Below are 14,111 nucleotides of genomic sequence, written 5' to 3' on the forward strand. Positions count from 1 at the left end.
ACTGCTTCCGCGTAAGCCCACGTTTTTTTCTCACAGGATACACGTTTATCCGTTGCTAACATTAAGGATTTATAGTAGTAAATATGAGGCCGCTAACAGAAGAAGAGACCAAAACGATGTTCGAGAAGTTATCGAAATAGTGAGTAAACGGTTTCTGCGCCGTGTTAGCCTGTAAAGGTTCAAATTATACCAACACGTTCAGCAAGCCCGGTAGCTCACGCTGCGAATGTGTGTGTGATCCATGTGTTTTCTCTTGTAACAGCATTGGTGAAAACATAAAACTTCTAGTGGACCGACCAGACGGCGTTTACTGTTTCAGGCTGCACCATGACAGAGTCTACTACATGAGGTAATTTTGGTTAATTAACACGCATGTTGGGTACCTGTCCGTACATGAAAGGATTAAGGCGTTTGGTTTTCTGTCCACAGTGAGAAAATTCTAAAGCTGGCCACCAACTTTTCCCGGGACAAACTTATGTCAGTGGGTACGTGTTTTGGGAAGTTTACAAAGACCAAGAAGTTCCGCCTGCACATCACAGCCCTGGATTTCCTTGCTCCATATGCAAAGGTGACTATAAACAACACACAGCCAAGTCATTCCCTCCTACGAATATACCAAGCGGAGCTTAAATAAGATGTAGGAAACGAAACAATACGGGTATTACTAAAGTCCTCTGTAGTAGAGGCTCATTCTGAATTATGCCACTAGATCATCTTCCAGAAGGTTTTTTTTGAAAGAGTTACAGCAAAAATGTAAAGTAGTGGAGTGAGTATAACCAGTTTTTTGGATCAGTGACACATGACGGGTAGAAATTGTTTTTCACATGCATAAACAGCTGTTTACTATACAGATAGAGAATCAAAATATTCAATCAGAAATAAAATCATTGTTCATTGCTGGGAAACACTGGACATGATTTGCAGGCTCATGTGCAATTCTGTGTACTATTACAGATTTATTGCATGAAAAATTGTGCTGTACAAAAGTTTGTTTATACTTATAAACAGGCTGTTATTTTTTTCCCCCCATCTCATTTCATTAGGCTTCACTATAAAAAATAGATCTTTTTTCAACAAACTGAAGTTCATATGTGAGAAGATTCGTATGTGGATACATCTGCCCGTTTCACATCTTAGCTACATGGATACTTTAACTGAATGTATTTTTTTGCTTTTTGAAGACCCTAAATTGCGAGAACCTGTATTAAGTTGTTTATAAATATTATGAGAACAAGGGAGCAGTAGCTCTATGTGTGCTTAGAAATTCTAGGCTTTCTCTTAATTGTTCAAGCTTTTCATCTTTGCTGTCATATTGGACTCATTCATTCATGTATGAATAACTTGAAACTATCATGTATTCAGTTTAAGGTGTGGGTGAAACCTGGAACAGAGCAGTCTTTCCTGTATGGGAACCACGTGCTAAAATCTGGTCTTGGCAGAATTACTGAGAACACGATGCAGTATCAGGGAGTTGTGGTTTACTCCATGGCAGATGTGCCTTTGGTAAGTCCTTTAAAGGTTGCTCTTCTTGTCACACTGTTATGGGCAGTATTCACAGTACAACAAAGATACATATTCCTGCTGGTAAAACTCATGCTGGAAAACAAAGCACATATTATGCAGATGTTTTGTTTTCCTCAATGCCGTGTGAGTGATATGTTTTTATTGATTAGCATTCAAATATCTCAGTGAAGACAGAACAAAGATTTACCACAAAGCAAGAAAGCATGAGACAAGGCTAATCAAAAGGTATTGGCTGAAGCATTTGCTTATTACGCCAACCCTTTTAACAAAAGATCTTTTAGCATGCAGCTCCTGTACACAGGGCTCGAAGCAAATAATAAAATTCAATTCAATTCAATTCAATTTCATTTATATAGCGCCAAATCACAACAAATGTCGCCTCAAGGCGCTTCATAGATACAGAGAAAAGCCCAACAATCATATGACCCCCTATGAGCAAGCACTTTGGCGACAGTGGGAAGGAAAAACTCCCTTTTAACAGGAAGAAACCTCCGGCAGAACCAGGCTCAGGGAGGGGCGGCCATCTGCTGCGACCGGTTGGGGTGAGAGAAGGCAAACAAAGCAAAAACAAAACAAACAAACAAACAAGAAAAAAACAAAAAAACAGAAAACTTTCCACCTTAGTAAGTAACTACATCAAAGCAAAAGAATTGTGAATACCCTATTGTGAATTGTATTCACAATAGGGTATTGGATAGATCCACTCATGTACTAAAAAGAGGTTAATACCTGATTAACTCAAGGTTATATGACAAAAGGCACTTATAGGCTGGCTGTTTGTCTTAATCTTCAGGGTTTTGGTGTGGCGGCCAAGTCTACGCAGGAGTGTCGGCGAGTGGACCCCATGTCTATCGTTGTGTTCCACCAGGCTGATGTCGGCGAGTTCATAAGAAATGAGGAAACATTAACATAAAGATGCAGAAACAAGTGGACTGTCAAACTGTTTATTTTTAACAGTAACACTCACTCAAAGTCAAAGGTTCAGCTTTTAGCTGATAAATATTTTCTAGTGACATGATCTTATCAAAGTTCTTACTTCACGAGCAGCTGTTATACCTGGAACACTTCCCTACAGTCCAGAGGCTAAAACAAACAATCTGTCTATTGACTCACTTCTGCCATTTGCAGAATTTCCTGGTTTGTCCCCTCCCTGTTGTATTAAATGAGAAGGGTTTTGTTTTTGTGTGTATGTTTTTTGTAACTTGAATCTTGAAATAAATCCACATCTCTGTATTATTTAAATTTAAATCTTTTTTTACAAATAGTTTGTGTGGGAGGAAAAGATTACCTGTAGATCTTAGCTATATGGATATTTTGCAGCTTTCATATCTTTAATTAAAGGTCTGTTCTGCTTTTCTGAGATCATAAGACTGAGAGAACATACTGACTTTTAAAGCTATTCCTATCTTTGTATCAATTCAATGAGTGTGTTTGTTATTTAGGGCTGCAGAGATACTACAATAGTCACTATTACTGCAATTTCTGTTATCACTTCCTCAAAAAGAAACAATCTTTGACCCACAAACATTCAACATTTACAAAATTTTAAAGCGGCTTTTATAATGTTCAGTAACTTGTTAAGGAAACCAAAACAAATAAATGGAGATGGGATAAAATGAAATAGGCTTTGGTGAGTCAGACGACATTTGATTTTTTCATTGTTCTCCACCTGTCCTTCAGGTTGACATTTGTTCGATCTTTGAATTTGTAATATGCCTTTATCTTGCTCCAGTTGCCCTCTCCAAATTTTTTGACCCCGTCTTTTAACTTCTGCGTCTCACTCTCTGTCCATTTCTGCAACACAGTAAAAACATGTTGGTTAGCCATTTGCCACTGTGGGAAGTCTAAAAATGACAGCATTTTAGATCAAGTTGTAATACCAGTGCAAGTGACTGAACATGCAATGGTTTTGATACAGGAACTTAAATTTGTATGATAGCAACAAAAGGCAAAGCAGCAAATTACTGTGTGATATTGAACAAGAAGTCCTCGCTATGGACTATTTCACACATTTATGTGACAAAGGGATTTAAGTACAAATATCAACAGTAAAGTAGAAAGAAAGAAAGAAAGTGTACTTTATTGATCCCCGTGGGGAAATTCCTCTCTGCATTTAACCCATTCACTCAGTGAAGCAGTGGGCAGCCATTGGGCACCCGGGGAGCAGTGTGTAGGGACGGTACCTTGCTCAGGGGTACCTCAGGGGAATCGAACCCCCAACCTTCCAATCATGGGGCCACCACTCTACCTACTGAGCTAACCCTGCCTAAGTAAAGTGACCAGTTAACTTTGCAGCATGTTTTGCTATACTTACCCTTTTCCTTTGGCCTGAATTTGAAATGGTGCTCATGTCTAAGCCTTTGTGGGAAGAAAAAAAAAAATACACAAAATTATTTGAACCCCATCATCTAAACTCCATGAATTCAAGTTGAATATTCAATGAACTATTACTTACTTCTCTTTTTGGAGGTAAAATACAATTCTTCGTCGCTCCATACCTCCTTGGTCTCCTTTGCATTATGGTACCGTTGCTTCCTGTGAATAAGAGCCAGAGTGTGTTTTTGTTCGGCAAAACGATTAAGCACAACAACAAAAGATAAAAATTAAAAATAATTAGGGCTATTAATCAGATATGCTGGGAGGAATACTCGTGTGTGTTTGCACGTAATCACATATTTAAATATCTTCAGTTAATGACTAGTGCATATAAAAAACAATATGAGACATTTACAATTCAAAAACAGTCAACTTTATTCTATATTTATAGAGTAATGTTAAATATTTCTAACCATAAAAAAGTGACTATGACCCGTAGCTCATAAAAATCACAAATCCATGATTTCAGATTGTTAAAAACAGACATATCCAGTAAACTAATTTCATACTGGGTTTATATTTAGAAATCAAACACTTGGTTAGGACTCCTTTGCTATGAGTTGCTGCATCAGTGTGGTGTGGCATGGAGGCAATTAGCTCGAGTAACTGCTGAAATGTTATCAAAGCTCAGGTTGCTTTGACAACAGTTTTTAGCTTGTGGGTAGACAGGTGCTAAGTCTTGCTGGAAAAGGAAAACAGCATCTCCAGATTAAAGCACAGACTGGTCTAAAATGTCCTGGTAAGAGCCTGCTTTGTGTACTTTGTGCTTAATAGAACACAGCAGACCAATTGCCACCTGCACTCGCAGATGACATGGCACCCTAAATCATAGACTGGAACTTCACACCTTCAAACCAAATCAAAATGTGCACCAATCAAAAGGATAAAGCATTCAAAATGTTACATTTTAACATATTACAGTCCTCTTGTTACTTTCTCAGACTTATTGGTGTTTACTAACCATTCTGAATGGGAATGGACGTTCTTTTGAGCAGAGTCCTTGTGAGGAGTAGAGCTCGTTTGTGGGATTGGGTGAGAAGGGGACTGACTTGGCGAGCTCTCCACTGAAGAGTCTGTAATATGGATGTCATCCGTATCATCTAGATTCCTGTTAAAGTAAATAAAACTGGTCAAATATCGAATGATTAATTAGTCGTCTAGAGCACCGGTATAAAATACAAGATTCTGTAGTTACACTTGATTGTCCACAGGATCACTGGACAGCTGCTTATGAGGCTTTTGTACTGGAGTTTTCTTGCAGGTCACAGGCTCCTTCGGGTCTTCCTCGCTGTCTGACGATAACCGTATTGACTTTTTAGACTTTCTGCAAGATGAGAAAAAAAGTCAATGATATTCTGTAAAAGGAACGACCTGTTTTGAGTGATTGGTGATTAAAATTATGTTTTACTCTTTATTTCTGAAGTTAAACAGCCAGGTTTTATAAAAAGGAACAGCACAATGTGTACAAGCAGAGAGAAACTTTTAACTGCAAAATGCTAAATCAATACTAATACCTTAAGCTGTTATCTGGTTTAAACTTGCACACTGTGGTTTTAAGTGAGCAGTGTCTGTGTTTCTTCATTGGCTACCAATAATGTCATGAGCTTAAAAGCACTGTATATAAATGTTTCAATAAATAACCTCTTCATAAAAAAACTAAATATGTGGGGGATACACTATCACTGCAAAAAGAATCAGGTCTTAAACCATGATGTAGATACAGCAATTTAAGAATACGAAGCAATACAATAGAAGAAAGATGAGGAAACAAAAACAAACTTATTTTTGATGCAATAGTTTTTTGTAGAGGCTGGCTAGACTTTCAACGAGTATGATTAGATCTGGGAAGAGTACAAATGAGAGTCAATGATGCCACAAAGCTGTTAACCAACTTTAAGTTTATAAATAAATTTATAAGTCACTTTTGAGAAAATGTACATGAGGCAGCAAGCCAAACTGGAAGGCCCAAAGCTTTGAGCATAGAGTGATCAAATTTCTCGAGGTCCCTACAAGCATCCTGCTTGAGTTGCTCAATCTGTTCACGGTCTGAGATTTGCATCATAGCATCTTCTGATGGATTTCTCAGATATCATTGCTTTTTGTTTGTTGTCAATTGAGAATCTTTGGTTGGAGAGCTTTCCTTTGATGATGGACTCTCTTCCAGGGATTTCTTTGTTGTCTTCAGTAATCTTAAATGGGTCTCTGATGAAGCTAGTTCTTCCATGTGTTTTTCTTTTTCTGAGCTAATCTTTTGCACGTCTCTTCTGTTGGTATTTTTTTTCTTTCTCTCCATTAATTCATACTTTTCTGCTCCATAGTTTGAAATGATTCCATCCAGCCATTTAAGCTACAATGTATATTAAGACGATTGCTTTTGGTGTCATATACAATCTAAAAATCTATAACCGTTTTTCAATGTTTTCAGTTAATGTGCAGCACAGCCCACAGCAAACATCAGAAAAATAAGTTATTGTTAATGTTCTCCAAAGTAGATCTTTAGCTATAAGACATGTCAAGCCTGTATAAAGTGAAGCTGTACATATGGACTTGCCATGCTTGATAAAGTATTTAACAAGTTACAGTGTTCCCCATCTGTAATTTCACTGCTGTTATCTTTGTGGCCAATAAAAAAAAAATCAAAATAAATCACTTATCTTACACTCAAAATGAACACTTGAACATATGACGTCTATCTATTCATAGCCAAAACTACTGGTGTTATCTCTACTCACTTCTTTGAATAAGAGTTGTTGCTGAGTTGAGCAGAATCCTTGTGAGGAGTGGAGCTTGTCTGAGGAACAGAGTGCAGAGGGAGCAGACTGGGAGAGACCTTCACTGAAGGCTCTGAGAGCTTCTGTGGTTCTCCTTCACTGTCTGATGACGACTGTTTTGACTTGTTGATGTTTCTGTTAGACAAGAGTTAGACTGTTAGACTATTATCTTCAAAATGTAACATTTGCTTTGACTGGAGATCTGAAACATACTATACTGTTTATCTGTAGTGTTTAATATCTGTGTTTTTAAGCACCGAAGTAATAAAACAAAGAGTAATTTTAATTAAAAAAACAATTACTATTAACTAAATGACATCATGAAATACACAAAAGCGTAATTTGAATTCTCTTTGAAAGTGAGTCCTGTTCACTTGCACTGAACCCTCACATTAGAGAGGAGGGGGAAACATAAGAGAGTGAGGATAGTTTAGAGTTCTGAGCTTCAGGTCTCATGTGCTTTACTACACGCTGTTGGTTCTGAGTTACATAAATTTCATGAGGCTCTGTGCTGACATCCATATGCCTGCCAATGATTTGTGACTGTCTGGACATGTCTGTGAAAACAATACATTACAGAACATCAACTACGCACACACCCTTCAGTCAGACTTCAAAGAACTAAAACAGGAATATTCATTCATTGTGTTGACAGTTGTCTGAGTCACCGTGGGCAACCGAGTATAATAGCTGCTTTAACTAGTTTATTGTTAAGTGTAAGTTGACCTGAGTAAGTTTTATTAGCATTAATATTGAGCGAGCTTAAAACAAGGAGACACAGTCAATAATTACAAACAAACTGACAATACATGAATGCATCCTTTGCTCTAAGAGTTCTAATATTTTACCTGGTGGGTGAACTACTGGACTGGTTATGACGTTTCACACTAACTGCCGTGCTGGCCACAGAATGAGGAGAGTCCTCCTCACTCTCTGCTGACAACTCAGCAAAACTAGTTGAAACTCTGTAAACAAAAACAAAAAAAAGGTTTAATGCCATACACTGATTAAACAGTACTAAAAGTAACCTGCTTAAACTGAAATGCAAAACCTTACAACCTTGTAAGAAAATAGTGCCTACTAATCATTTTCCTGGAAAAGAAAAAAACAAATATAAGTACCTCCTGTTAATTCTGTTGGTCCTTCTGTGGCGTTTTGGTGCTGGTATGGAAACTTCTTGGTCAGTAACTGGACACTGTGGGTCTCTTTTATTTGACAGAGCCAGTGTCTGTGGTGCCTCTTCTACTCTGGCCTCGGTCTCTAGTTCCTCTGAAACCTTTGAGCACTGTGAACTTGCCTGACTATCTGGTTCCATCACCAGCCGAGACAGAGTGTAAAGCTGTCTGTTCCATGGCACAGAAGTTGTCTTTGAGAGCGAACTTTCCTGAGTTTGTGGAACAGCATCTGCTTGTGGTGGTTGGTCTGCTGGTGAAGCTTCCATGGGGCTGCCTGAGTCTCTCTGAAATAACACTTCCTGCTCCAAGTCCAAACTGGTGTCCATTTTAGGATCAGGTGAGAGTTGCAGACACATATGCTCGCTTTCCTGGTCCTCTGTCTCCACTTCTTCTTCCAGCTGAGAAAACATTCTCTCATTTAATCCTGTAGCCAAGGCTTTGTAGGCTGCTTCTAGCCTGGTCCTCTGGATAGTTGAATGCTTGCTGGAAATTAAGATGCAGACAAGGAAAAGGGGCTGAAAAGGGATGTCTCGCCACATATTTAACTTTTCACACTCGCTTGCTAATTTAATCGGTACACCTGTTCACCAGCTTGTTAACGATAACATCTAGTCAGCCAGTCACATGATAGCACAGAGCATTTAGGCATGTAGGCATGGTCAAGACAACCTGATAAAGTTCAGAGGAAAATGGGCAGATTGCTTTGAGCCAACAGGGGGTAAACAGTAACCACTCAGTACAACCAATGTATGGAGAAGAGCATGTCTGAACGCATAACACATGCGATGCTAGTGTAATGGTGTGGGGGAATATTTTTTTGCTGGCACACTTTGTGCCCCGTAGTACCAGCTGAACACTGTTTAAATGCCACAGGCTTCCTGAGTACTATTGCTGGTCCTGTCCATCTCTTTATGGCCCAAATGTACACTCTGACAGCCGCCTCCAGCAGTATAACATGCTCTGTTACAAGGCTCACATAATTTCAAACTGGTTCTTTGTTGCATTCACTGTACCTAAGTGGCCACCAGAGAGCAAATTATTATTTAAATTTTTTTTTAGGATTATATTGATTTATTTTGTGTATTTAAGTTAAGGGGACCTAATTAAACCTTCTATGGTTTGCTGAATCTAGTACTCCTGAAAATATCATAAAAAACAACAATGAATAAAAAAAAATGGAAATCTATGTTGGATTTTCAAGCTGCAACCGTTCTCAACTGATATTATGCTGCCCAGCATTGACAAGGGGTAGATACAGAGTGTGCAATATATTAACGGAATTAGTACTGAATTTCAGAATTGAAATAGCTTTCACTGGTTCTGCTCTGAGTAATGAAGAAACTAAGACCACATTTCTCATTTGTAATAAGTTTAAAACAGTCATCTGTGATGGATGTTTGCAATTCCCAGTCCAGATGAGGAGTGAGTTTTCTCTGGGCATTTGTGTGAGGGCTCCGGGCAGCTTAAGACTATAAGAGAGCACAATGTGCGAATACTCAGCACAGATAAGCGTAACTGTACTTATTAGGATCTAATAAAACCTAATCTAATGAAGGATGTAATGACATCCATAAAATGTTGCGAATTTGTTATTTTAATTAGCTTTGATCAGATCAAGAGAGATATCTTACCACAATACAGACTGGACCATGTTTATTTGTGGACTTGAAGAGGGGACCGGTTGGACTTGCTCATCAGCTCTAGCTGCACTGCTGTCTTGTTCCTTATTCTTTTCCTGAATAAGCTGATTTGCAGCCTGGTAGAATTACACAAAAATATACACTTTTATATAGTGTAAGTGTAAAGACTTTTATGTTACAGACAAATCCACAATATTTTGTTAATTGTTTTTCAACAGAATAAACAAAAGTCACAGGCAAACATTTCCTACCGATCACAAAGTAGAAACAAACAACCAAAAAAGAAACCAAAAAAACTCCAAACAAACTATAAAGCCTTTATCTTAAGTATAGCATTCATACCTTTTGGAGAAAGGGAACACTTGATGGGCAGAGCCTTTCACAAAAAGCCAGCATCTCCATCTTGAACCGCGCAAAGTTGATTTGCTCAATTACTTCATGCTTTTTATTTTTCTTGCTGATGAGACCCATGAACAGCATTCTCTACACAGAACACAAATATTTCATTAATATAAGACACTACATGAACACCTATAAAAATTCATGAATCACCATCAATAATTTAGTATAATAATATTTTGGTGTTTACAGTTAAAGCTAAAAAGCTTTTTATAACTACTAATTTTAACACTGTAAATAATGTCAAAATGGCAATCAATGTGAATATAGTTACCAAGATAAAACAATCAAAGAATATTGCTTAAGGAAAAATATGTTTTAATTAGTGAACTCACCCTGCCATCCATCTTCTTGGTAAAGTGCTTGTTCAGCACCTTTCCTGCTTTCTCAAATTTTCCATTCTTAATAGAAAGCATTATAATCTAAAGACAGAAACAAATAACTTGTTGAAAAAAAACCTGATTAATGTCTTGATGCATGCTCAATGATCCAGGTAAGTAAATTCCAAAAGGTTGATTCTGTTCACCTGGACGTAGTGTTCAATGGGAGAAACGTTTCGTCACTCATCCAAGTGACTTCTACAGTCTCAGCTACTGCAGGTTTCCCCAACCTTATAAACAGTACATTTGCACAATAGCTGAAACCAGCCCACTGAATGAACAATGGGCTGTGAGGTACTTGGATGAGTGATGAAATGTTTCTCCCACTGAAAATGCTCCATCCAGATGAACAGAATGAATATTTTGGGAAACCTGATTAATAATGTAAAAACATGAATTTAGCTCAGGCTTAGTAAGCTCATGTATTCATCCTTTGCCACAAAAAAAAAAGATCTGTACACACACTCGCCCATGCATTTACACCATCAAGTTAGCAGCATAATAATTTCATTTACAGTCTCTGATTAAACAAAATAGTGTGTCTGTATGTTTTTGTGAAAGGGAATGCAAAAACGAATCATGTGCATAAATTGAATAGGTGATTTAAAAACAAAAAACAAAAAGGAAAATGCTTACCATTTCTTTAATTGAAGTGCATATGTTCTTGTAATCCTGTTGTGGGATACTGAACTCCTGGCTCATACTTTCCAGCAACATTAGGGCTGATTCCAGAGGACATACCGACTGAGAAGACGTGTCTGCAGCTGGGAGGGGAAAAAAAACAAAACAGGTTCATTTTAGTGTTTATTCACAATGCAAAAGAAGCACATGAATCAGACGGACAGATGTGTGATAATGAATGGTCAATGTTGATCTCACCAAGTTTGTCACCTTCATTTATCCGACAAAGAAACCGCCACACTTGAATCTTTTGTGGCATGAAATCAATGGGCCCGTAAGGACGAACCAAGACACCTGTAAGAAAACAATCAAAAGGCTAAAAATGCATATTTAGCACAAAATAAAAAATAAATACACTCTGTTAATAGATATACTTTTTTTTGATGAAACAAGTAGTAGGCAGTAGCAAAATAGTATAAGTATCTACAATAAAAACAAGATTGATAAAAATGTCACATAAATGACATAAACCAGTGGGACATGCAACCACGAACCTACATCACAATTAGTCCAGCACACGAACCGTGACACTTTGACATATATAGAGCACTTCTTCACTTTTCAAGGATAACAAGCTTGCAAAAAATAGTTCTGGTAATCCCAGAGATACGTAGACTAGTCAAAACAGATTGTTACTTACTGTCGAGTACATCTGTGATGGCACAGAAATCCTCATATTGTTCCTTTTTAAATAACTCTAGCGCCAAAAACAAATAATAATCCACTACCCAGCGGTTCACCACGGATTCAGTATCAAATTGGCGACTGTTTACGTTTTCTTTTGCCGCCATATTCATAGGGAGTGATGGGTTAATAATCTCCGGGTTTAGCTTGTCAGGTGGCGCTTCATTCCTTTAGAGGCAGAATTCAGCAAAAGCGTAAAAAAGGACAAAACAAAACAAAACACCACCTACAAAAACAGACAAAACGTTCATATCAAACGGAAGACTTCTTTTACTTCTTCTAAATTATATGGGCGGTTGTCAAACAACTGAATTGTGCATTACCGCCACCAACTGGTATGGAGTGTGGACGGAACGTCACTCACGCCCCAACCCCCCCCCCCCCCCCCCCCCCCCCCCCTTAAATCCTCCCAAACCCTCTTTTAATAACCGGAATAAGGCCTGATAATTTTCACGAGACCTTTTCAAGTAAATCAATAAGATCTAGTTTCATTTTCATATTACTGAGGTTTGGGGTCAGCTGACTTCTCTCCACCTGATACTTCTGACAGTGTAATATAAAAATGTTCTATAGTTTCCTCTTCTCCACAGTAGTCACATTTCCCTGTATTATGTTTCCCCATTATGAATAGTGTAGTGTTTAAACCAATATGTTCGAATCTTATTCTCGATATGACCACCTCCTCTCTCCTACTCCTTCCTGTCCTGTGCTTCTCATTTCACTCTCCTTTGAATTTTAAACAACCACCGTCCCGTCCTTTCCTCCTCCCACTGTTTTTGCCATCTTTTCTTCATTTTTTCCTTACAATACTCTTTATCTCTGTCTGACAGAAGTTAATAACCAGGTCAACTACCCCAGAAGACACCCTTTGAGACAACTCTCAATTAATACTATGAATACATTGGTCTAGAGTTAAAAAGAAGAAGAAAAGAACTGTATCTTACTCTTTGAACTCATTGGCAAATCGTATACTCGCAAAACCTCGTGCTGCCACACACTGGACTGGAAGGCGCATTACGCTTTAAACATTCAATTTTAACAGTGATCTTGTTTTTGCATTTTCTTTCTTTCTTTCTTTCTTTCTTTCTTTCTTTCTTTCTTTCTTTCTTTCTTTTTGCCTTATACAATTTGTTTTTACACATACCTGATCTAGATTTAACTAACTGATTTATCAAGCCCTGATAATCCAGGTTTCAATCCCAGATGAGAAAGCAGGGCTTTCCTACCCCACAAACACCAAGCTGCTACAGAAACCTCGACTAAGCAAACTATCTTGTTACTGTAGCACCGTACAGTTTTGAGCTATTAAAACCGTTGTGACATTTTAATAACGCCTCATTTATTTTCCTGGGGAGCTTGACTAATAATAATGCAATTTATGGGCCAAAAAAAAAAAAAAAATTAAAGCTTAAAAATAATTGGTATTGTTTAGAAAGAAATGTATTTGGATAAAAAAAAATAGTACAGTAGCAGAAAGTAACATGTTTACATTGTAAAGGCATTATTAACGCAGTTTTTTTTTGGTATATATAATTTTTTTCCATCTGCTACATTTCACTACTCTCCAGATGAATTTAATCTTCATTTTAAGGCAACTCACTGATATTTCAGTCTACACTGGTTTAATTGGACGACACGCATAAATGAAAATGACAGCAAAGAGCGGTTTCACAGAATATGAAAGTGAGACAGTTATTGGAGAAGTGGAGAAAAGGAAATGTTTTATTTTGCAGTGTCACTTCTGGAATCTCACTATATTTGCTGAAGAGAAAAAACAATGGAAGCTATTAATACTGTAAGTGAAGAATAAAGAACATTAAGGGGCACCTATATTTACCCAGAATTACCAACAGTAATGTCATAGCAGAACTTTGTTCATCATTATTTTTAATAGGGACTGAATGATAAAATGTATGTCTCAATATGGGTTTGTGCTTGTAAACAGGAAAGGATTTTTAAATTCTCTTGGCTTATTTTTATATCTATTTCACTGCATCAGACCTGACACACACACACACAAAAGGTTGCTCCATTCATTCTTTTTACCGATAGCTTGTTTGGGGGGAAAATATACCTGTAGATCTCAGCTAAATGGATATTTTGCTGCTTTCATATCTTTAATTAAAAGGTCTCTTCTGCTTTTCTGAGATCACAAGACTGAGAGAAATTTTTGACTTTTAAAGCTACTCTGTATATACTAAATTGTATCCGCACTGATAACAATGTGGAATTAATCAACATTTGCGTAGCATCCTGATGGGGAGACTCGTTTTCTTCAGTGCCATGTAGTCACAATAGTATACAGAATGGATCCAATTTAAAAAGCTAATTAATGCCACTTAAATTTAGGATTATATGGGGGTGGGACCTTGAATTTTGTCCTTGTTCACTAAAGGGACGTATGAGTCATGTCTTGTAATCCTCTAGGACCCCGTGAAACATAAATGAGAACACATTAACATAAAGATGCAGACACAAAGA

The 14,111-nt window shown here is 37.6% G+C and overlaps 2 protein-coding genes across 2 annotated transcripts; one reads left to right on the forward strand and one right to left on the reverse strand.

Moving 5' to 3' along the window:
* Nucleotides 1-3,027, forward strand: nip7 (NIP7 nucleolar pre-rRNA processing protein). The gene is made up of 5 exons (XM_085158718.1): nucleotides 1-139; nucleotides 263-349; nucleotides 430-568; nucleotides 1,363-1,503; nucleotides 2,318-3,027. Exons 1-5 carry the CDS (start codon nucleotides 84-86, stop codon nucleotides 2,435-2,437), a joined length of 543 nt encoding a protein of 180 aa, XP_085014844.1. The 5' UTR covers nucleotides 1-83; the 3' UTR covers nucleotides 2,438-3,027.
* LOC146525875 (uncharacterized) lies at nucleotides 2,455-11,938 on the reverse strand. The gene is made up of 14 exons (XM_085158689.1): nucleotides 11,587-11,938; nucleotides 11,145-11,240; nucleotides 10,902-11,029; nucleotides 10,221-10,307; nucleotides 9,829-9,969; nucleotides 9,478-9,602; nucleotides 7,793-8,329; nucleotides 7,520-7,636; nucleotides 6,633-6,806; nucleotides 5,096-5,224; nucleotides 4,862-5,008; nucleotides 3,980-4,059; nucleotides 3,839-3,882; nucleotides 2,455-3,318 (listed from the first exon to the last, which is right to left on the reverse strand). Exons 1-14 carry the CDS (start codon nucleotides 11,741-11,743, stop codon nucleotides 3,160-3,162), a joined length of 2,121 nt encoding a protein of 706 aa, XP_085014815.1. The 5' UTR covers nucleotides 11,744-11,938; the 3' UTR covers nucleotides 2,455-3,159.
* Between the last annotated feature and the right edge of the window lie 2,173 nt (nucleotides 11,939-14,111).

Source organism: Neolamprologus multifasciatus, chromosome 1 (assembly GCF_963576455.1).
Source record: "Neolamprologus multifasciatus chromosome 1, fNeoMul1.2, whole genome shotgun sequence".
Taxonomy (NCBI): Eukaryota; Metazoa; Chordata; class Actinopteri; order Cichliformes; family Cichlidae; genus Neolamprologus; species Neolamprologus multifasciatus.

Coding starts and splice junctions, on each gene's coding strand:
- nip7 (XM_085158718.1), top strand. CDS start 84: ATGAGGCCGCTAACAGAAGAAGAGACCAAAACGATGTTCGAGAAGTTA. Junction 140..262: donor TTCGAGAAGTTATCGAAATA/GTGAGTAAACGG, acceptor CTCTTGTAACAG/CATTGGTGAAAACATAAAAC. Junction 569..1,362: donor TCCTTGCTCCATATGCAAAG/GTGACTATAAAC, acceptor TCATGTATTCAG/TTTAAGGTGTGGGTGAAACC.
- LOC146525875 (XM_085158689.1), bottom strand. CDS start 11,743: ATGAATATGGCGGCAAAAGAAAACGTAAACAGTCGCCAATTTGATACT. Junction 11,241..11,586: donor CATCACAGATGTACTCGACA/GTAAGTAACAAT, acceptor GTTTTCTTACAG/GTGTCTTGGTTCGTCCTTAC. Junction 7,637..7,792: donor ACCAACAGAATTAACAGGAG/GTACTTATATTT, acceptor TTTTGTTTACAG/AGTTTCAACTAGTTTTGCTG.